Genomic DNA, 22,236 nt, shown 5'->3' on the forward strand with positions numbered 1-22,236 from the left:
GGGAAAAGGCGTAAAATGAAACAAACAAACAAACAAACATTCTAACGTAAGAGGAACAACGTTAAGTTAAACTGTCTACAAAGCGCAATAGGTGTATAAGCGGATGTATACAAAAAACATGACTTTCTTATTAAGAATAGTACATCACAAACTTTCTACTCTCTCCTGAAGCGCATAAATGAACGGTCCAGTAGTCGGAACGGGTTGAATGTTTGTAAGAAACAGTTTTGAATTTTAATTCAATGAAATTAATTTTCGAAGTGTTCAAATATTTGTGAACGTTTCTACGTTTAATTGTCGGACATTTATTTATAAGTTTTTCATAATGTCTTCTGGTCCATACAGCTACCAGACAGGAACTTCAAAAACATTCCATTGGGCGGATTACGCTGTTTTTGGTACAACATTAGCTATCTCTGCTTCAATCGGACTTTTTTATGCAATCAAAGACAGAAATAAAAACACCACAGAGGAGTATTTACTTGCAGGACGGTCAATGCATCCACTGCCAGTTGCGATGTCATTGCTGTCTAGTTTTATTTCTGCTATTACAATTCTTGGAACGCCAGCGGAAGTGTATGTGTACAGCACAATGTACTGGTGGATCTCGGTGGCATTTATTATCACCGCTATAGGAGCGGCTCATATTTTTATCCCGGTCTTCTATAACCTCGGTATCACCAGCGTGTTTGAGGTACGTAGTGTCTTTCTACGAGTATATGAATCTCAACAACACACGCACACTCGCACACACAATGACGTGCACGCATAGGCACTTAAACACACAACACACGCACACTCGCACTCACAATAACGTGCACGCATAGGTACTTAAACACACAACACACGCAATGACGTGCACACATAGGCACTTAAACACACAACACACGCACACTCGCACACACAATGACGTGCACGTATAGGCACTTAAACACACATCACACGCATACTCGCACACACAATGACGTGCACGTATAGTCACTTAAATACAAAACACACACACACTCTCACACACAATGACGTGCAGGCATAGGCACTCAAACAGAAAACACAAACACAATCGCACACACAATTACGCTATAATTATTATTTAAATCTTTCTCGATTAAGTAAAAAATTTGTGTGGACAGCCCGGTATAAATAATATAAGGTTTATATATCACCCTTAAGATATGTGGCCTGCTTTTTAAATTTGTCTTTTGACGTCATATCTGTGAAATGCAGGCTTCATAACCTCAGATCCCCTTTCAAAATTCCATTTTATTTAGTTCCGCCCATTGTTTTCTCGTTTAAGGCACACTTTTTTCACTTGGGGACCATATGCCGCTTGTCATGAAATGGCACTAACGTGTCACATTGAGGGTTCCATGAACACATCTGCGGATGGTTCAAAATTTTAATTTTTACCAGTTCATATTAAATGTTGAACTCTGCTTAAGCCGGTGCTAGGGGCGTGGACGGTAGTTTGCACTTTACAGTACTGTCCATGAACAGGCTCAATCAAACCGAGTCTGCAACATTTTCAATTTTGCCGTGTTGGGCTTTCTTTAGGGATTCTTATTTCTCTCTATTTTATTTGGGTCATTAATGTGCGTTTTAACAAAATAGATGAATACAGAATCCCTAAAGAAAGCCGGCAAAATTGAAAATGTTGCAGGCTCGGTTTGATTGAGCCTGTTCATGGACAGTACTGGAAAGTGCAAACTACCGTCCACGCCCCCTAGCACCGGTTTAAGCAGAACTCAACATTTAAACGTGAAATAGTAAATTTTTGAATTTAGAAACATCCGCAGATGTGTTCATACGGCGGTTATCATGGAACCTTCAATGTGACACTTCCGTGCTATTCCATGAAAAGCGGCGTATGGTCCCCAATTAATAAAAAGCGTGTGCCCTAAACGAGAAAACAATGGGCGGAACTAAATAAAATGGAATTTTGAAAGGGGGTCAGAGGTTATGAAGCCTGCGTATCACAGATAAGACGTCGAAAGACAAATTTAAAAAGCAGGCAACATATCCTAAGGGTGATTCAACATTATTCAAGTAGGAATATTGGAACCACCCAACTAGAAAATGCCGAAAAGTTGAAACTAAAAATACCACAAGCACAACAATAATGTCGTGCTAAACGATCTTCAAGGATCGAAAATATAACATCATTGATTAAATGTACGGGGAGACCTTTTACAGCCGCCACACGGCACAAATAACACGGATGTGATCATAAAATAGATGAATACAGAATCCCTAAAGAAAGCCCAACACGGCAAAATTGAAAATGTTGCAGACTCGGTTTGATTGAGCCTGTTCATGGACGGTACTGGAAAGTGCAAACTACCGTCCACGCCCCCTAGCACCGGCTTAAGCAGAACTCAACATTTAAACGTGAAATAGTAAAATTTTGAATTTAGAAACATCCGCAGATGTGTTCATACGGCGGTTATCATGGAACCTTCAATGTGACACTTCCGTGCCATTCCATGAAAAGCGGCGTATGGTCCCCAATTAATAAAAGCGTGTGCCTTAAACGAGAAAACAATGGGCGGAACTAAATAAAATGGAACTCGCATTCCGGTTATATTTGTTGTGAACTTAAGATTTTAAGTTACGATACCAATGAACTTTTAATGAGGCCCGAAGCATCACAATACAAATGTGTCTATATTATTTCGATAAGTATATATTTTATTTCATTTGACAACATATAGGTCAAAAGTTCGTATGCAGTCTTTTATAAATGTACTATATATGTCGAACCATTGAAATACAACATAAACTTTTACCAACAAATTGTCCTTTCATTCAAATTTTGGCAGATGATAAGTAATATTTCTTATTAGATATATTTTATGAAATCAGTAAGAATTTCAAATTCAACGTAAATGCCCGCCATTCTACTAATATACAAATGGATATTTACTTCTAAATTCCATATAATGTATCGTAACTTTTAAATCCTATTAAAGTTATATATGAATTCACATTTACTTTTGAAATGTCATGTCTATATAATGAATAATGAAGTGATTATGTCATAAAATATTTCAAAATTGAAGTCTGGTCACTGATGTGAATAAGATTTAGTTAAATTTCATTTGCTATTTGCAAGATTTGCATTTTTATTCGCTTTTAATATACCAGACGATAATTGTGCATCATATTAAACGGTCTGTGAATTCAATTTGTCACACCCGGCGTCGAAAGCTATGATTTAAATCAAACATCAAACTGTTGACTTACATCGGAGTAATTTTATCAGCAATCCAATGCATAGCATTTGAAAAATAGCCCTCGGGACTTTGCTGTTTCAGAAAACTTCCCTGTTGCGTATTACTCATACACTTTTCATTCCATATAGAAATAAACAATTATTGCCGAATATGACCAACAATGCTTGTATATTTTCAGTATGCCGAGATGCGGTTTGGACGGGCTACACGTATTATAGCATGCATCATTTATCTACTATTGATGGTGAGTGTTTCTACTTTTGCGTCTTTACCAACCTTATGCGAATTTATGCACGTGTGTCTGTTCGTCTGTTTTTAGCTCACCTGTGGACACAATATTCTCAAGGTGAACTTTTGTGATCGTCCATTATCCGTCGTCCATCGTCCGTCTGTCCGTGCGGGGATGTTTTTTTGCAAGAAGCTTTACTAAAGTTGTTCAAAGAGAACTTTGGTTGCCATGGCAAGCGAAATTTGAAAAAAAATCTTAGAAAATCTTCTTTTAAAAAAACACAAGGCCTTTAGCTTTCATATTTGGTATGTGACATCATCTAGTGATTCTCGACATAGATAATTCAAATTATGCCCCTTGGATGAAAAGGGGCCCCGCCAGGGGACTCATCAGTTTTATATAAAGTGATATTGGGAAATCTTAAAAATCTACTTGTCGCCTAGGGCTTTGATATTTAGTATGTAACATGATCAAGTGGTCCTCTAAAAAGATTGCTCAAATTATGCCGCTATGGTTAAAAGGGGCCCCGCCAGGGTGCTCACCAGTTTTATGAAAAGTTATATTGGGAAATCTAAAAAAATCTTGTCAATATCACCAAGACCTAGAGCTTTCATATTTAGTTTGTAACATAATCTAGTGGTCCTCTACAATGATAGTTCAAATTATGCCCCTAGGGTAAAAGGACCTAATTTGGGGGCTCATTGGTTTTATGTAGAGTTATTTAGGAAAATCTTTTAAAAAATTTTTATTCTTGTCAAAATCCACAATGCCTAGAGCTTTAATATTTGGTATGTAACATAATCAAGTAATCCTCTACAAAGATTGTTCAAATTATGCCCCAAGGGTAAAAAGGGGCCCACAAGGAGGCTTATGGAATTAAAAAAATCTTCTTGTCAAGATCTACAAGGCCTACAGCTTTGATATTTGGTATCTCACATCATGTAGTATTCCTCTACAAAAAATGTTCAAATTATACATCTAGGGTCAAACGGGGCCCCGTCAGAGGTCACATCAGTTTTATATAGAGTTATCTTGGGAAATCTTACAAAATATTCTTGTCAAAATCTACAAGGCCTAGAGCCTTGATATTTAGAATGTAGCATCATCTAGTGGTCCTTTACAAAGACTCTTCAAATTATGCTCTTTGTGTCAAAAGCGGCCCCACCAGGGAGCCATCAATTTTACATCGAGTTATATCGGAAAAACTTAAAAAATCTTCTGAAAGCCTAGAGCTCTGATATTCTTTATACAACATCATCTAGTGGTCCTGTAAAGACTGTTTAAATTATACCCATAGGATCAAAAGGGGCCCTACAGGGGCCTGATTAGTTTAACTTAGAGGTATTTATGAAAATCATAAAAATTCTTCTCTTCAAAATTCACAAGACCTAGTGTTTTGATGTTTGGTATGTAAGTCATCTAGTCATCCTCTACAAAGATTGCTCAAATTATGCTTCTGGGTTCAACATTTGCCCATCATCATGGAGCAGTTATTTATATATTTAAAACTTAAAACAAATCTTCTCCGAAACCATCAGACCTAGGGCTCTGGTATTTGATATGTATCATTGAGTATTGCGCGCTACATGAAGAGCTTTTGTGGTGGTTGACTATACGTCATATGTTGTCTCTCTTAAATAACATCTCGTAAACCACTTGAAAATTTTGATCAGAAATGAGCCTTGGTTACATTATTTGTACAGATGTTCATTGAAAGTGTAGTTTAGTAGTGCACTTACAACTTACTACACCATCGCGGTCGACATTTTGATCCCCAGCCATGTGAAATGTTTATATTCCTTTTCTTTTTTCTGTCATATTTTTATTGGATCACCTCTCACTTAGGTACGGGCTGAACTGTTTAATGAAATGACTGCTAGAGCTAAAATTAGAAAACAACAAAATCTAACCAACTGGTTCATTTTTTAAATATTTTTGCACAAAAATTGTTCAGATTAAGCTGTCCCTTGTTTTCAAATTGTGCTTCTGAGGTGAAAAGGGGATCCACTTTGACCTTTTGATCTATTTCTTAGATGAGCGATCCAGGGCCTTCTGGTCCCTCTTGTCGCATGTGTTGTCGTTTCGTTATACAAGGACTTACATGCAAAATATTACACACGAATAGCATTTGAATAACCGGAATTATAGTTATCATTAATTCATAGCCTAGAATTGTTTATAGCAACACTAACAGTAACAACCAAAATTTTATAATAATGCCACAAATTACATATTGCCTGTGTAAAAATCATGTGCTATAGAGAAAATCAATATTTAAATCTAAAAATTTGGTTAATGTGACAACGCAGTCTCTATATGTAATGACAGAGTGTAGCAAAAAAAAAAATGAAGAATCTAAGCTGCTTTGCATCTAGACGACGGATATGGATATATTTTCTCGTGAAGCATTAGTATTGAACCATTCAAGAAAGATATTAGCAAAATATCAAATAATTGGGGACTACTTCTAAAGAATACTTGTCAGACCCGTATAAATGCACAGTGCGTTAAATGGAGTACACGTATCAGTAAATAAACGCACTCCAGCTACTGTCTGTCAAAGATAAAGATAGAGCATGCATGCTCGTTGGTTTGCTCATTTTTAAATGATGAAAGGATAATGATGGCAAAAAATTACATTCGTTCATTTATTCTGCGGTTTCATATTTTGACGACAGGGGTTGTAGGTTTGTTTTGCCTATTACACAAAGGAGAAAGAACATAAAAAACACTTATATTACTTAAACATATTGCATTCAACTTCAATGAACGGTTTTAAATATATTATATTATTTGTATTGTATTGAAAACATGTCAGAGTTAATTCGTATACTGTAATGCATGCACAGTCCGTTAACTGGTGTACAGGTATCAGTTACACGCAATCTCTGTCTGTCTGATGTCTGAGTGGCTCATTTGTTCCGGTTTATTTACGGAAAAAGATAACGACGAAAAAGTCACATTGAGATGCTCATACATGTATATAAGTTCTTTTTTTCTGGGGTTTAATTTTGTGACGACAGGGAACGTGTTTTTTTTCTCCAAAACCCTCGGCAATCTGATTTATACTCGGGGGGGGTGAGGGGAACTACTCATGTACTCTACGCCTCCTCGTACAAATCCGATATCTTTGTGTTTCGATGCTTTTTCTATTGTCTGCGCACGTAAGTTGTAAGGAGGCCGCTATGAATAATCTCTTCAAAATTAAACCTGTTATAAAACTGGATCGTATTTTGAAATAAAAAGTCAATTTCTTTTTGCCAGTTGTATGAAACCAGTTTTAATGAATACAGCATGTTTTAAAAAAGATTAAGCGGTGAGAGTGACGAATACAACCTTGAATATGGTGGTGGCTGAATTTTAGTGTGAAGAAAGATTTACTTTAGGTTTGAAAGTTATTTTCATACGTGTATTTCAAATACCCGGGATAGCAAGTCTAATGTATGATGGCTATATATAATTGGACATGGACTTTTTATTTGTAAAAAAATAAACAGATTTGTCAAGATATTTCGTTTTAAATTGAGTACATATATGTCACAAGTTATAATGATTATTATCAGGTTATGGACCTATATAAGTGGTTTGCAAATGTAACCCGAGCAACTATGTGAGGGTAAAATTGCAAAAAAAAAACAAAAACAAATTAAACAAAAAGAAAACGTTTATAAAGGATCTTATCATGTCAAAAATCTCATTAAACGAATTTGAAATACAACAAACTTCCCTTAATGAAGCAATTTTAAAATACTCTATCAAGATCAAGATTTTAACCTGATACTTGTGACTTTAATAATATAAGTAGACAGTCGGCCGCCGACAACTAAACAGTGGTCATCATTACATTCTGTACACATCTAGCTCTTTGTCATTTTAATGTGAACATAAAATCTATTTACAGATGTTCTACATGGCTATAGTGTTGTATGCCCCTTCACTGGCCCTAAATGCAGGTAAATAAATGATAAATATTTTACAGCAATAAAATATCAGTGTTTGCGGTTATAGACCTTTTTACGACGCGGTCCGTTGCTATGAAAAAATCACTGGACGTAGTATTTTTCGCGCATGCGCAATTTGTGTAGGGCAAAAAAGAGTCATGCCCTACATAGGTATAAAGTAGAAATTCATAGACAATTCCGAGTTTGTTTAAGGTATAAATTAGAAAATCATATAGAAAAAAGCTTTTAACAGAAATACAAAAGATGCCTTCATAGCTTTGTGGCGAAGATTGCCCAATAGGCATGAAAAAGACGATTGTTTAAGAATCCCCCCTTACGTGACCTGACATTGAGATTATTGTTGTAAAAAATATGAGGAAATACATGTATATTTTTTAGCAAATAAAGAAGTTAATTTAATTGTTGTTGAAAACCTCCGTATTAAAAATATTTTATTACATATAATATATAACATTTTATATAAATTCTATTAACATTCAAAATCGGGGTTAAATATCATTTTGGAAAAAAAATCGGAACACGTGATATAATGCATTTTTAGTTTTCAGTTTAGCTAATTTTATCCTTTATCCGACTTGACTGAGATGCCAAACATATTTTTTTTAAGTCACATAATATATTTAAATAAGTTTTCAAACTCTTGTGAAGTTAAGATGGGTGATGGAATAACACACATTTTGTCCAGTTCCTTGTAACACACGGAAATGTACGTCACGTACACTATTTGTCACTTCACAAAATCAATAAACATTTATGAGATAGGTATAAATAAAAAACTACTTAAATTACGATTAATCATTTTCATAATTTCAAGTAATTAATTATGGCATGGTACAAAAACGACCCGGTTGAATGATATTGTTAAGTAGCTGGCAAATAACAGCCGGTCACGTGTCAATCTGTTTGACACTTACCGTCTTGCCAATCCACTTTCAAAGAATACCAATTGTGTAATATTATGTAATACATGGGTAATCAAATGTGATCTTTAACACCCTGTTGTTTTAATTTAATAACTGATGAAAAAGTCACATAATGATACCTTGAACAGAGGACTTTTGGTCGTTAAATTATAAGTCCCGCTAATTTTGTATATCTGTTATGAATATCAATTCACGTTTTAAGTACTGACAGCTTTAATTCATCCCAAAATTTCTTTTTTCTGGGTGACATAACTTGAAATCACGCCTTTTAAAGACTTTAAGTGCGCTAAATGTATGCTATCGTTATTGCGCTTTTGCCCTACGCAGAATGCGCATGCGCGAAATGTAACATACGTTGCTATGGAAAAATCGTACTGTAAAAAGGTCTATAAACATCATTTTATACGTTTGAAAAGCAACACTATCTATTAAAGGGCAAAACACTTTTTATTATTATTTATTTGATGTTTACGTTGTAAAATTAAAATCTGAATGTTGTGAACTCTGTAAACTGAAGGGTACATGAATTTGCTTCAGATTATGTGTACCTTGTGTGTTGAAAAACAGTATGTAATAAAAAGTAAGAGTGAATGGCATTGAAAAAAATACACATAATTGGTGTTTTACAATTGATAATACTTAGAGAAACAATGTATATTCTTTGTATGGTAAAAATAAAAATCTTCTGAAAAAGTATATTCCCTATAAAGATTCGAGTATTAATATGTAAATTCAAATGAACATGTACATGTATATACATTGCATATATATTTTTGTTTAAGTGACCGGTCTGTCACTGTGGGGATCCGTCCTGGCTGTTAGTCTTGTATGCATCTTTTACACTGCGTTGGTACGTATTTTTCTGACTTTTTATTTTAGTAATTGCTTAAGACATAGGGCTCAGACTTCCTATGAACTCTATATTTACATAATAAATCTGGCACGCAAATACCTAAATAAAGTTCTAAACAGTAGTTAAACAAGACTTCACGAGTTATTTCAAAACATAATTGAACTATGTAAATCTCTTGAAGGGAATTGTGTCTATTAAAATAATTTACTCGCAACTACATTGCTTACATATTTTTTCCCCTTTTCTGTATTGTTTTGTGTGTTTGTGTTTTTTTAAACCATTTAGACATTATATATAAGTATACAATTGAACATTTCCTATAGGGTGGTATGAAGGCGGTATTGTGGGCAGATACAGTACAAATGACCATTGTGTTTGCCGGTATGCTCACCATTCTTATAGAGGGATGTAAAGTCCTCGGTGGTCTTGATAAAGCCTGGGACATCGCTAACAAAAATGGAAGAATCGTCATATTTGAGTGAGTAAATGAGTGATAAGTCTGATGTTTACTAACCATAATTATGACCCAGAGTTATATCATAAAAAGTATTTCAAATTTCATATTGGTGAAGACATAGAAATTAAATAAAAATAGACTTTAAACTTTGTTCATCTTTCTGAACTTTTTTCAACGATTTATACTTAATCTTACATATAATATAATTTCAAATTATAATACAGTCTGCAAGTATTCTGTTGTTTTGTTGGTGTTTTTTCTTAGTCATTATTTAGATTTTAAGCGTTTCTGTGTGAATGTGCATATGAAGAAACTCTTTGATTTTTTTTTAGATTTAATACAGATCCTCGAATTAGACATTCAGTGTGGAACGTGGTTATTGGAGGGGGAATTTTATGGTGTTCAGTTTTCGGAACAAATCAAGCGCAAGTTCAAAGAGCAATTTCAGTCAGGAATGTCACCAGATCTAGAGTGTACGTATATTGTTATACCCTTTTTGTATAGAATCATTCCTGTAAATATTAACATTTGTTTATGACAATTCCCTACCAAATAAATAAATAATTTGTGAAGTCTTTATATAGGTTATTATATGTTATATAAATGGTTCTGATAAACCCATCTAACAACAACATACACAGTCGACTCCACTTATAACGAACTCGCTTATTACGAATAATCGCTTATAGCGAACTAAATCTGAAAACCCCGGCCAATTCCTTCTTTATTTCATTTTATGAATTTAACAAACAATGTCATCTCTATCACCAAGTCAGGCGACATTAAAATCTTTTAAATCTTACTAGTTTTACGGCTTTGTTTGCGCCATCTGACTAGGCTCTATAACAGTTATTGGTTAAAACCTTGCAAATAATCTACTTGAACTTATATAAGAGAAATGATAAGACTTTCTGCATATAATTTACTTCTAAAGTTACCTTAGTATTTCTGTGAAATATTTTAGAGCAATCTGGCTGAATCTTCCTGGAATGGCGTCAATTATAACTCTGAGTTGTTTGGTCGGAGTTGTGATGTTTGCTTTTTATGAAAAGTGTGATCCAGTCTCGTATGGAATCATTTCAAAAGCTGACCAGGTAATGTACGTAGTGAAAAAATGGAAGAGAATGTTTAACATAAATATTTGCAATGAACAACTTCATTCCGTGTCTCATCGCATTACTTTGTTTTTAACATTGTGCTTTGTTCAGCTGCAGGGAATATGTCAGCATGTTAATTACATATTTTGTCCTCTTATTGCATTATATACTGTTGAGTGAATATGTCTTAAAATGTTAAAAGAAGTGCTGCAGGGAATATGTCAGCATGTTAATTACATATTTTGTCCTCTTACTGCATTATATACTGTTGAGTGAATATGTCTTGGAATGTTAAAAGAAGTGCTGAAACTCGATGCTGCCGTTCCTAATACCCTCCGATTGCAACGTCCTGCATAGGTTTTCCGCAAATGTTCAGTCCCCTAAGTACATGGAATGTATGGGATTGGTTAGTCCAGGCATAATCTTCTAGAAGTGCCGTGTATCCTAATGATTTGTTATATACCAACTAGTACAGGCTTCCAATAATTTGACCACATAATTAAGCCGGACCAACTGGACAAGTGCAATAAGCTAATGATACTTCAGCTTCGTCTTAAGATTTGACTGATATATGCAATTAAATGATTGTAATTCGTTATCTATACTAAGTATTTCATACTGTAATTAATTAAAATTGTTGATAATATATAAGTTTTACGTTCTTTACTTAGCTTGAAATGTATTTTTACATTGCTATAGACAACATCATGTGTTATAATACTGAAAATCCATTGAAATGTATAAGACGGGGGTGTGGTGTCATATCCAAACAAAATATTATTTTGATTTGATAAGGCAGTCCGAAAAATTAACAACTTAATTACTAGACAGTCATCCAGATTTTTTGACTTTTAAATACAAAGTGAATAAAACTTTCTGTATGTTTTTTTTTATTTCAATAGCATAATTTAGGAGAAGTATGGTACAGAATTCAGCATCCAGCTGTTTACATCTATTATCAGTTAATTGCTTTATACACTCTTGACCAACATGTTTTTAGGTTAGCAATAAAATACTGATAACACAGATAATGTTTGTATAAGTTGCAAAGAGTTAACATGATATTTATACTGACACGGAATATTAGAAATTACTTGGAATTATCATATACATTAATTCACTTTTCAGGTCTTGAATACATGTATGTCCTTCACTGTATATAACGTAAATTAAACCCTGTTGTTGATTTATTTATCTCCAAAAGAAATTAATGTAATGTTAAATATAGTTCTCAACAGGTATGTAGTAAATGGTACAATATGAAGATCTCTGCCACTGTAGGAAAATCTTTCGGCCATATATTTGTCATATGTTTACATAGAGCAGATATTAAAGCTTGCCCTGTTAGCCTCGTTCTGATAAATGTATGAATATGTATGAAGTTATATTAAGAAGGGTCTATATTTCATTCTGTTTAACCACGTTTTTATCTTCTTTTTTCCTCAAATAATAGATAAATACAGAGTCCCTAAAGAAAGCCCAACACGGCAAAATTGAAAATGTTGCAGGCTCGGTTTGATTGAGCCTGTTCATGGACGGTACTGGAAAGTGCAAGTTACCGTCCACGCCCCCTAGCACCGGCTTAAGCAGAATTCAACATTTAAACATGAAATAGTAAAATTTTGAATTTAGAAACATCCGCAGATGTGTTCATACGGCGGTTATCATGGAACCTTCAATGTGACACTTCCGTGCCATTCCGTGAAAAGCGGCGTATGGTCCCAAAGTAATAAAAAGCGTGTGCCCTAAACGAGAAAACAATGGGCGGAACTAAATAAAATGGAATTTTGAAAGGGGATCAGAGGTTATGAAGCCTGCCTCAAGTTTTTTTAATTGTTCATTGGTTTATCATATGACTTAGCAGCACGCCTCCAGAGTTTTGTAAATTTTCGTGAAAATTTTGAAAATGTATTAAAAAAGTAAAATATTTTGAAGGGAACTAAGAACATAATTTACACATTGCAAACGGCACTTACAACCCATGTAAATTAACAAATAGATGTCAAAATATACAAAAATAGCGCTTACTGCTTAAGTTACGCAGTAGAAGTATGTTGAAAAATACTACAAAATCGCTCATTTTTAGCAAATAACATGGAAATTGTTGCTTATATCTTTGCTTTTCTTTAAATCTCAGTATGGTTATCCTCGGGCTCATCTGGAGACATGCAGCTTTAAGGCCAAATTAAGTAAAGGTAACTAGCTTTAGAGGAAAACTTCGGATATGTTTAATCTAATGATATTTTATCTAAAATATCTAGTTGGTTCCACTGTGGACGATGGACTTACTAGGTGAAATGCACGGGCTTCCTGGCTTACTATTATCAACTGTATTCAGCGGAAGTTTAAGGTAAGCACCATTTTGCTCGTTTTTTCTGGTGGCGGTCAACTACCCAACTACAGTAACTTAGAAATAGTTCGTGTAAAACTGTAAAACTTTGCAACCAGGTCCCTATCTTATAGTGCTAACAATGTTTACAGTGATTTTAAACCGCTAGTTTGCGTGCAGCAACCGTACTACTGGTGCAGACCAAGATCAGCTGGCACATTCGAGACGTCTGATTGTTGTCTACACTGTTCGCTATTTAATTAGAACATAGACCTAGTTTGAAAATTTCCTTAAAATGAAATTAAAACGATTTTGTACAGATTGCAAGATTGGCAATTTAGTCTATTTAAGATATTTGGCGTAGTCAGGATTAAAGAAACAGTTTTCACGGTTAAAGAATCGGATTTTATAATTTCTGTAATCCTTGCAATATTATCAAAATAAAAAATAATACTTGTTACTTGTTGTTACTGTTTTCTAAATGTTTACCTCCATTTCGAATTAACGACCTTGAAGATTTAATACACGGTAATATTACTGGATTAGATGTAAACATGTTTAAAATATTTTATTATTATACGCAGACGATATTCGCAAATTCAGCAAAAGAAATAGCATTGAATTACATGTATTACACTGTGGAAAATGTAGAACAAAAATCATTATTTAAAAAAAGTGGAACGTTACTACGAAATATTGAAATTTTATACAATGGACTGCCTGTTCACATTGTGAATGTTTTTTTTATTATTATTATTTATTTAGAAGTTGCATTTACAAGCGAAGTTTCACTTAATACTGCCATAATACTGTCGCAGGTCAAGCTGAAAAGCAGTGTTTAAGCTCATTAAACATTTATACAAATTTACCTATTTACAACCAAATCAAAAAATAAATAATGTCCAATGTTAAATTATTGCTTCGAAGTGTATAGTTTTGCAAATGATTTATCAACTTAAAGGGTGCATTTACAATTTTGTGTGTTAAAAAACGACACAAAAATACTGCATTTATGGAGAATTAGGGCATGTGTCCTTTAAAACTGCATTTTTATGTAAAAAAATTAATATTGGTTAAATATTTTACATTTGGGAACAAACAAGTATGTATACATTATTTACTCGTTGTTAAAAGATGATTTTGAACAGAAGAAATTGATGTTCTATGTTAATTTTTTCTATGTTCATTAAGTTTATGATGCATGGATATATCAAAGTGTAGGTGATGATAATATATTTTTGTCAAAAGTTAAGTAAATATCAAATGACAAATTCAACTGGAACTCAAGATTATCGGACTCTAAAAGTTATGCATATTTTGTTGGTATAAACATTAATTTTTTTAAACAAAAAAATGCGGAAGACATAACTGATTGATTTTCTTCAAGTGTATTTACTTTCATCATTTTTAAATTAAACTTCCCCTTCACTGATTGTGAATTAACAAATTGATACAGAGAGATGTTGGCGTATTTCATGAATAAATTGAATTTATCTTACAATCAGGAGAACACCAAACATTCGTAAATGTGAAAAATTCATAAATATACTGAACTGATTGTATCTCCAAAAATATGACAGTATATTTTATATGTAGATAAGTGAAGCGTTAAATTACCCGTAAATAGCATACCAAGGTCAATCAAATGTGTCAAATAAAAACAATAACAAAAAAAAAACAATAACAAAAACAAAAACAAAAAAAAACAATGAACAGTCTTTCAGAAACAATATGTAGAAATGAAATATTAACACATTCTTTTATATGTATTTTGTTTTAAACAGTACTATATCATCTGGTCTAAATGCTGTTTTGCAGCGGATATTGGGGATTTTTAAGACCAAATGCTGTAGGGTATTTAAAGCACGGGGACTTTTTTTCAAAATGTTTGGGGATTTTCTTTTTCCATAAATTAAAATTTTTAAATTTTTAAAATAAAAAAACTTATATGCAAATGTTAAAAAAAGGGGTTATGTTAAATTTTTATATTTTTAAAAACTGTTGTCTTGACCCTGAAAGAAAGAAAAAAATTGCGGGGTTAGAAAAATTTCGAGGAAAACTTTAAAAAGATTACAATTAAAAAAAACCCTCAAACATATTTTGTTGTCAAAATAATGTTAAATTTCCTTTTCTTTATGTTTTACCAGTAATATTCTTCGGCGGTCTCTCCCTGGCATTTGCTTTCATCGTCTCTCAAGTTGGAACCATGATATTGCAGGTAAATACGTCATTCTTTCGTATCATTTTACTTCGCCGTTAACTAATGGACTGATCTGTGTATATGATGACAGGGTCTGCATATAAGTCGAAGCTTGATCATATATGTCAAACCTTGATGTTATTCAAATGCTTTTAAATGTTTCAACTTAAAAAGTAGGCAGCACACTTCGGTCTGTCTGTCCGTACGTAAATCATGTCTTCCTTGCCCATTCTATAATTTGAAAAGGTATAAACCATGGTTTATCTAGCTTATAAGGTGGGTATTGCCCATGGTCAGTAGATGATCTTATTGTCTTTGAGGTCATTAGGTCAAAGGTCAAGGAGACAGTGATATTATGTATAATCAATAACTAGATAAGTTAAAATGGTTTAAGTTGGTTTGAATACTATATCATTAGACCATTTAAATATAGCATACCCTACGTTTTGGTAACCTTGTTTGAATAATTATTTTATGATATAACTTGTTTTCAGAATCAAGTTCATTGATAATAAATATTTACTTTTTTACTTGTACATCATCATTTATTGTTTTTCTAGTTAGTATACATGTTAGTTGGGGTGCTGGGAGGCCCTTTGCTAGGAATGTTCACACTGGGTATGTTATTTCCATGGGCAAACAAATGGGTAAGTAGATCTATTTAATATTTTTCAGTGTTTCCTTTTCTCTCCTGCAAATGAACGGCACTCCTTTCATATCTTCTATTTATAGTTACAAATCGGTGAACTTACTTACAGAACGATTATACGATGATACACGGAATACTTGTTAATGTGTTTTTTCCCGAATATTTTTTTAAAATTTTTGATGATATTAATATGGCTGTTGAAGGAATGACCGTCTGTTGGTAGAAGTATACAATTGTGTGTATTTGAGTTTCTTTATACTCTTCACCGGTTGCCCAGAGTTCTCCAGACGAGTATTAGTCATTTTAGATTTTGTAGGATAGTGCTGAAAGATGCCCCAATTCCAGAAGCTTCTCAATGTTCTTTGCGTGACAAGTGTTAAAGCACTCATACACGGGGCCTCGATTTTAAGTCGCATCCGAAAGACTGATTAGTAATTGTAATTGGCCGTCCCAAGAATCGAACCCACAATGTCGACATTACAAGTCTCGCACTCTAACCGATTGAGATATGCGGTTGGTTAAGGTGACAACGGAGTCAATTATCACTGAAAATACCTAAAATGAGATTTTTTGCTAAGTAGCTTTATAAACCTTTTCTGAACACATTCGTGATTTAATTTTGGAAGCAGTTAGTCCAAAAAATGTGTTTTTAAACGTTTTAAAACGGAACCTATACTATTTGTATCTGCTATTCGCGTAACCTGTCGATTATCGATAACGCTCCGCCCCCTGTTGAGGCATCAATGAGGGAAATCGGTAGTTTTCCATATATCCGTGAATTACAGGTCCATACTGGTCCATACTTCTCGTAATACATGTATCGTACAACTAACGTACATCTTTTATGAATATCTCAACATTTAGCCTTTTTTATAAATTAAGAAATTGTCGGCCAATGTACGTAACATAATGTATGAAACATAAATAATTAAGCATAGCGGCAAATCGCACGACCACGGGGTTGATTAAAAATGTAGTTGCTAAAATATCCATAATGTGTGAAAATAATTTGTCTGTCCCGTTAATCTGATAGATATTACGTTGAGTTGATAGACTTTTGTACGGATTCAAGGGCTTACTTTACATTCAACCTCGTTTTCTAACAATGTCAAGTAAAACAACAACAAAAACAGACAACATTTTTTTATGTGAACGCCTATGTGACTTGTGGTAAGGTGTCCCTGACAAATTTCTAAACCATTTTAGATTTGTCTAAGGATGATTATTTCTCTATAAATAAAAAAAGACATTAAAATATATTCTCAGTGAAAATAAATTGTTCGCCAGTAAATTGGACACAGTACTAATAAATCTGGGACAAAGTTTGAAATTTATTGTCTATCCCGGTAGAAACTGGATCTCTATGCCGTGCATAGATGATATTCATAATAGAAGTCAAGAAGGCCAGATCATAATGATCGAGTAATACCTTTTATTTCTATTAAAATATGTGAAGCATTATCAATTTGGTGGAAAAAATATATAATATCCCGTTCTTATTTGTACATCTACCATGGACTTTAAAAAGACTGTCAGAAGCTTAGTTTTTTGTTATTTTATTTTATATTTTAACGGAATTTCATACACGAATACACAGGCAGAGTGACACTGGTATAATACAATAATAATGCTGATGATAATAATAATAAACTTCAAAAAGGAAACAATTAAATACCCCGCTAGCGGTGCGCAAATGCGTTCCATTTCCCCCCACTGAGTGCCTCAATTTTACCGATAGTCACGTGACATGTGCGACAGATACTAGACTGACAGTAATTCACGTTAAGAATTGAAGAAATTTCGGCTATAAAACTGATATTAATCAGCAGCTTTTTAATTGGTCAGATGTCACTGGGTCATAAAATGTTGTCAGAGTATGTTACCGCAACTTGTGACCCTCTCTGGTGCGATATTTGTGTATTATGCAATTATTTAGCGTGAAACGTAGGGGTCCGACAGAGAACAGCCGATTTATGACACTTCGTTTGATGCGGGTCGGACTAACTTTGAATCGGCATAACTTTTTTAATAATCAAGCAATTAACATGCGGTTTAAAGCACATGAAAGGAAATTCATTTACGGAGGGAACCGTGTCAGGGATTTTTGTTTGCTCAATAGGCGACTTAATTATCTTTAATTACGTAATATGTATAGTGAAAAAAGTCGCTTAAAATGTTTGACGTTACGTAATATTTTTTTGAGAAAAGATAGAAAACATTTGAGACACGGTTCCCTAGATAATATAAGTATGGTTATTTTACAAAAGTTTGATGACCAAAAAATAAAAAATGACTTTGATATGACGATTTAAAATTTTAGGATTTTTATTCAAAATCAATCATTTACAAAGGCATTTTTTTCAAATATGTTATTTTTTATGATGATCAACGACATTTAATGCACAAAGATTAAATAAATAACAATTATTACTAAAATAACTTTGTTTAAATGACATTTATGTGAGTACCACGGAAAGTGTCTGTTGTCACCTTAAAAAATATACATGACAAATACAACAGACTATGTTTGTTTCAGGGCGGTTGTATAGGAATCTCAACAAGTGTTTGTTTGTTAATGTGGATTGGTCTCGGAACGTCTATCACATCGACAAGTGTCACAGTAAAACCACCTGTGTACACGTCTGCCTGTAACTGGACAGCGTTAAACAAAACAGCCCCAGAAATAATAGACACATCGGTCACTCTAGCACCGAACGATGTCAATGATAACTACGAGTAAGTATTTCTCAATATAACTGTCTGCATCAGTTATTTTTTTATAAAACGATAAGCATATACAAAATGGACTTGATATAATAATTTCACGTGGATATATTACGTACTGTTTGTTATTTCAGAGGACTACAACGACTGTACACGGTGTCTTATATATGGTACTCGGGTATTGGTGTGGTAACAGTAGTAGTGGTGGGAATGATTGTCAGTGTTATAACTGGTAAACACTTTCTGACGCTTTTAAATGTTCGAACACCTGATCGGCCATTGCATATTCATATAACTGACTTTCAAAAGTATTCATCTTTTTACATGTAGATTATTAGATTATTACATTGTTTTTAGTTAACCACTGTATCATTTGGTTGAAATACAAGATCACCGGTCTTATGGCCATGTAAAATAAAGTATCGTTTGATAGAAGTAATGATTCATTGGTCTTAAAACATGTTAATCAATGTATTACTTTATTGGCTGACATTCTAGATCATAGGTCTTATGAAATGTAAAACTAATTGATCAGCTTATTGTTCACGAAATCAACATTTGTCGCTAAAAAAGTCCATAATATTACAATTGAGATTTGATTTGAATAGAAATTAATAATAACTAAACTCTGACCATGGATTATATTGTAGGTGTTACTGATACCTCAAAGTTAAATCCAAAACTGATATGCCCTGTGTTTGACATATTCTTCCCGTATTTACCAGAAAGTTGGAGAAAACCACTCCGGTTCGGAGTTAGGCATGGGGAGGTAAATAAAATGCTGTATAAATACTTCTGATTGAATTAAAGTTCATTGTGATAAGTTACATGTTTAAAATATTTTTTTTAAGTTTAGGAACTCTTAAAAGATTTTTTGGTATATTTGATCATTATTCCGCATATTACCACCATAAATGAAACATTTCCTAAAAGTTCAGTTAAATTTTATGAGCTTTAAAAAGATTTGTTGATGCATTTGATCTTTATTCTGTATGTTACCACCATAAATGAAAGGTTTCCTTGTCTATCACTGCAGTTTTTCCTACATACACTAATGTATATTAATTTCCAATATATAAAAATAATAATCATATAGTTAAAAGTAGCGGAAGTTTACAAGAAAATGTAAATATAAACTTGTAGGACAAAGAAGATGAGTCTGATACTGTAGAGAAGAGGAAAGAAAGAATTGCCAGCCTACATTTAAATGAAGAAATTCGTCCAAGTTACATTTTTAACGGGAAATCTAAGCAAATCAATGGACATGACAATATTGCCTATGTTGACCCTCCATATGATACAAAACTTTAAATCACCGTTATACAATCACATCATTATATATCAAATTGTATCAGTGAGAGATTTGTGCAACTTATTTTTGTAATCTAAATCAATGTTTTTTTCTAGAATGATGGATTCAGACATTTGAGATTTTAGCATCTATCATAGAAACGTATACTAATCATTTTAAAAATATTATTATAATTAAAACAGTTTACTTTACTTCTCTAGCTTCGTTCCCTAGCTTATATATTATTGTCTTTGTTAGTATTAATTAACTTAAAAAGTAGTTATGCTTTCTTACAAAATTCACGAGTATTTCATTGCCTCCACTGTTATGAGATTTATAAATATAATATTTATTTTGGGAAGTTTTTGGACAAATTCTTTTCTACTTTTCCCTTTTACTTGTAATTTAGATAGCCTTATTTTCACACCAAATTTTGAAACTGAATGTTCCCATTTTGTTTCTTTTTCAAAATTCATTTTATATCATCGTATTTTTAATCTATGCTTCAGTTCATATCTTTACCCCACGTCTTTAAATGAATATAATTTTGAATTCATATAGGTACTTTTATTGGATCGATTGACTCCTTTTTTATTTTTATTCTTGTTTAATCAGTAATATATTACTTTTGAATCTATACTTTTAGAATTTAATGTTTTACACATTTTTGTATTTGAATTAATCAGATTTTAATAAATATTTACACATCATTTAATGTGTCTTTTTATATCCCACATCAGCGTTGTTTGTGCCGTGTGGAGGCTGTAAAATGTCGCCCTGTACATTAAATCAGGATGTTATATTTCCGATCCTTAAAGATCGTTCAGCACGACATTATTGTTGTGCTTGTGGTATTTTAGTTCTATCTATTCGGCATTTTCTTGTTTATGGTTTTATTTTTTCTCCTTTGAAAACCCCTTTAATTTACCCAGGGTATAGGGCCCCCTTTTTTAATTTTTTTCTTTTGACGTTTTTATCTTTTATACAGGTTTCCCATAAACCCCAAAAACCCACCTTCAAAAAATTTCCCTTTTTTTTTAGTTCCGCCCCTTGTTTTTTCGTTTAGGGAAAACGCATTTATTTACTTGGGGACCATATGCCCCTTTTCATGGAAAAGGCACAAAGTTCACAGGAAAGGGTTCCCTTAACCCCATATGAACCACTGCGGTTTTCAAAATTTTAAATTTTTCCGTTCAAAGTTAAATGTTTAATTTTGCTTAAGCCCGGGGCTAGGGGGGTGGACGGTAGTTTGCACTTGACAGTACCGTCCAGGAACAGGCTTAATCAAACCCAGCCTGCAACATTTTCAATTTTGCCGCGTTGCGTTGGGCTTCTTTAGGGATTCTTATTCACTCTTTTTTATATCCCTCATCCCGCCCTAAAGACTCGCATAGCTTTTATGTTTACAGTTTTGTCCAGGTAATAACCTTGCTATATAAAATAATTTCGCATATGTTTCACATTGAGAGGATGTGTCGTTTGCAAGATACAGATTTGTAGGTCAAAGGTCAAGGTCGCAAACTTGAAAGGAAAAATTCATATAAGGGTAATTGATGGTCATTTCTGGTTAAGAAGTCTTGACATTTCTGAATGAATTTTAAAACGAAATTGCATAAATGTGTTGGACATAACGACAACATGTCATAAGCAAAATCTGCGATCAAGTTCAATGGTCAAGGTATTGCTCGTAAGTCCAAAGTTATGACATGATTTTTTTCATGAAAGTGTACACAAGGTCGTGGCTTTCAACAACTCTGTCATTCCTGCAATTTCCTGGATATATTTTTAAAATAATATGGTATAAGTATGATGTCATTAAATTGAGATATACTGACGGCCCAACGGAATTTGGCGTTATTTTCCTCATACCTATTGAAATTTTAATGAAATGTAGTCTGTATACATGTACATTGACCGACAATCACGGCAAAGAAAAATCGTGCACATCTATTCAGCTCGATGTTTATTTCCGGTGGTTGCTCATGATTTCCACGTGCACCTCGTGTATGTTTTACACACTTGGTGAAATCGATCACATTATACACAGTTACTTGTGGCCTAGTCGATAGACAATCACAATTTTAGAGATTTTCTGATTAAACATTTCGTATTTAGGAATGCCCAAGGCTAAATCTGAAAAGAGAGAGTTCGCATTTTGGCCATGCTCGATGCGGGCGAACGCTAGAACAAGTCGCCAGACGTTTGAACGTCCTCGCGTTTTCGACGATTCGCGTCTTGTTCGACGTGTAAGAAATACGGGAACATTTGCTGATTCGGCAAAAATTCAGAATA

General features: G+C 33.4%; 1 protein-coding gene across 1 annotated transcript; it reads left to right on the plus strand.

Annotated features, from left to right (window-relative positions):
* Positions 1-178: 178 nt before the first annotated feature.
* Positions 179-20,613, plus strand: LOC132726387 (sodium-dependent multivitamin transporter-like). The gene is made up of 15 exons (XM_060711705.1): positions 179-694; positions 3,409-3,474; positions 7,361-7,412; positions 9,127-9,194; positions 9,521-9,675; positions 9,987-10,127; positions 10,619-10,748; positions 13,013-13,101; positions 14,865-14,934; positions 15,212-15,298; positions 15,841-15,927; positions 18,466-18,665; positions 18,788-18,885; positions 19,304-19,422; positions 19,797-20,613. The coding sequence occupies exons 1-15, from the start codon at positions 326-328 to the stop codon at positions 19,962-19,964; spliced, it is 1,899 nt and encodes a 632-aa protein (XP_060567688.1). The 5' UTR covers positions 179-325; the 3' UTR covers positions 19,965-20,613.
* Positions 20,614-22,236: the final 1,623 nt, after the last annotated feature.

Source organism: Ruditapes philippinarum, unplaced genomic scaffold (genome assembly GCF_026571515.1).
Source record: "Ruditapes philippinarum isolate M1 unplaced genomic scaffold, ASM2657151v2 ctg4292_1_1_1_1, whole genome shotgun sequence".
In the NCBI taxonomy this organism is placed as follows: Eukaryota; Metazoa; Mollusca; class Bivalvia; order Venerida; family Veneridae; genus Ruditapes; species Ruditapes philippinarum.

Coding starts and splice junctions, on each gene's coding strand:
- LOC132726387 (XM_060711705.1), top strand. CDS start 326: ATGTCTTCTGGTCCATACAGCTACCAGACAGGAACTTCAAAAACATTC. Junction 9,195..9,520: donor GCATCTTTTACACTGCGTTG/GTACGTATTTTT, acceptor CATTTCCTATAG/GGTGGTATGAAGGCGGTATT. Junction 13,102..14,864: donor GTATTCAGCGGAAGTTTAAG/GTAAGCACCATT, acceptor TGTTTTAAACAG/TACTATATCATCTGGTCTAA.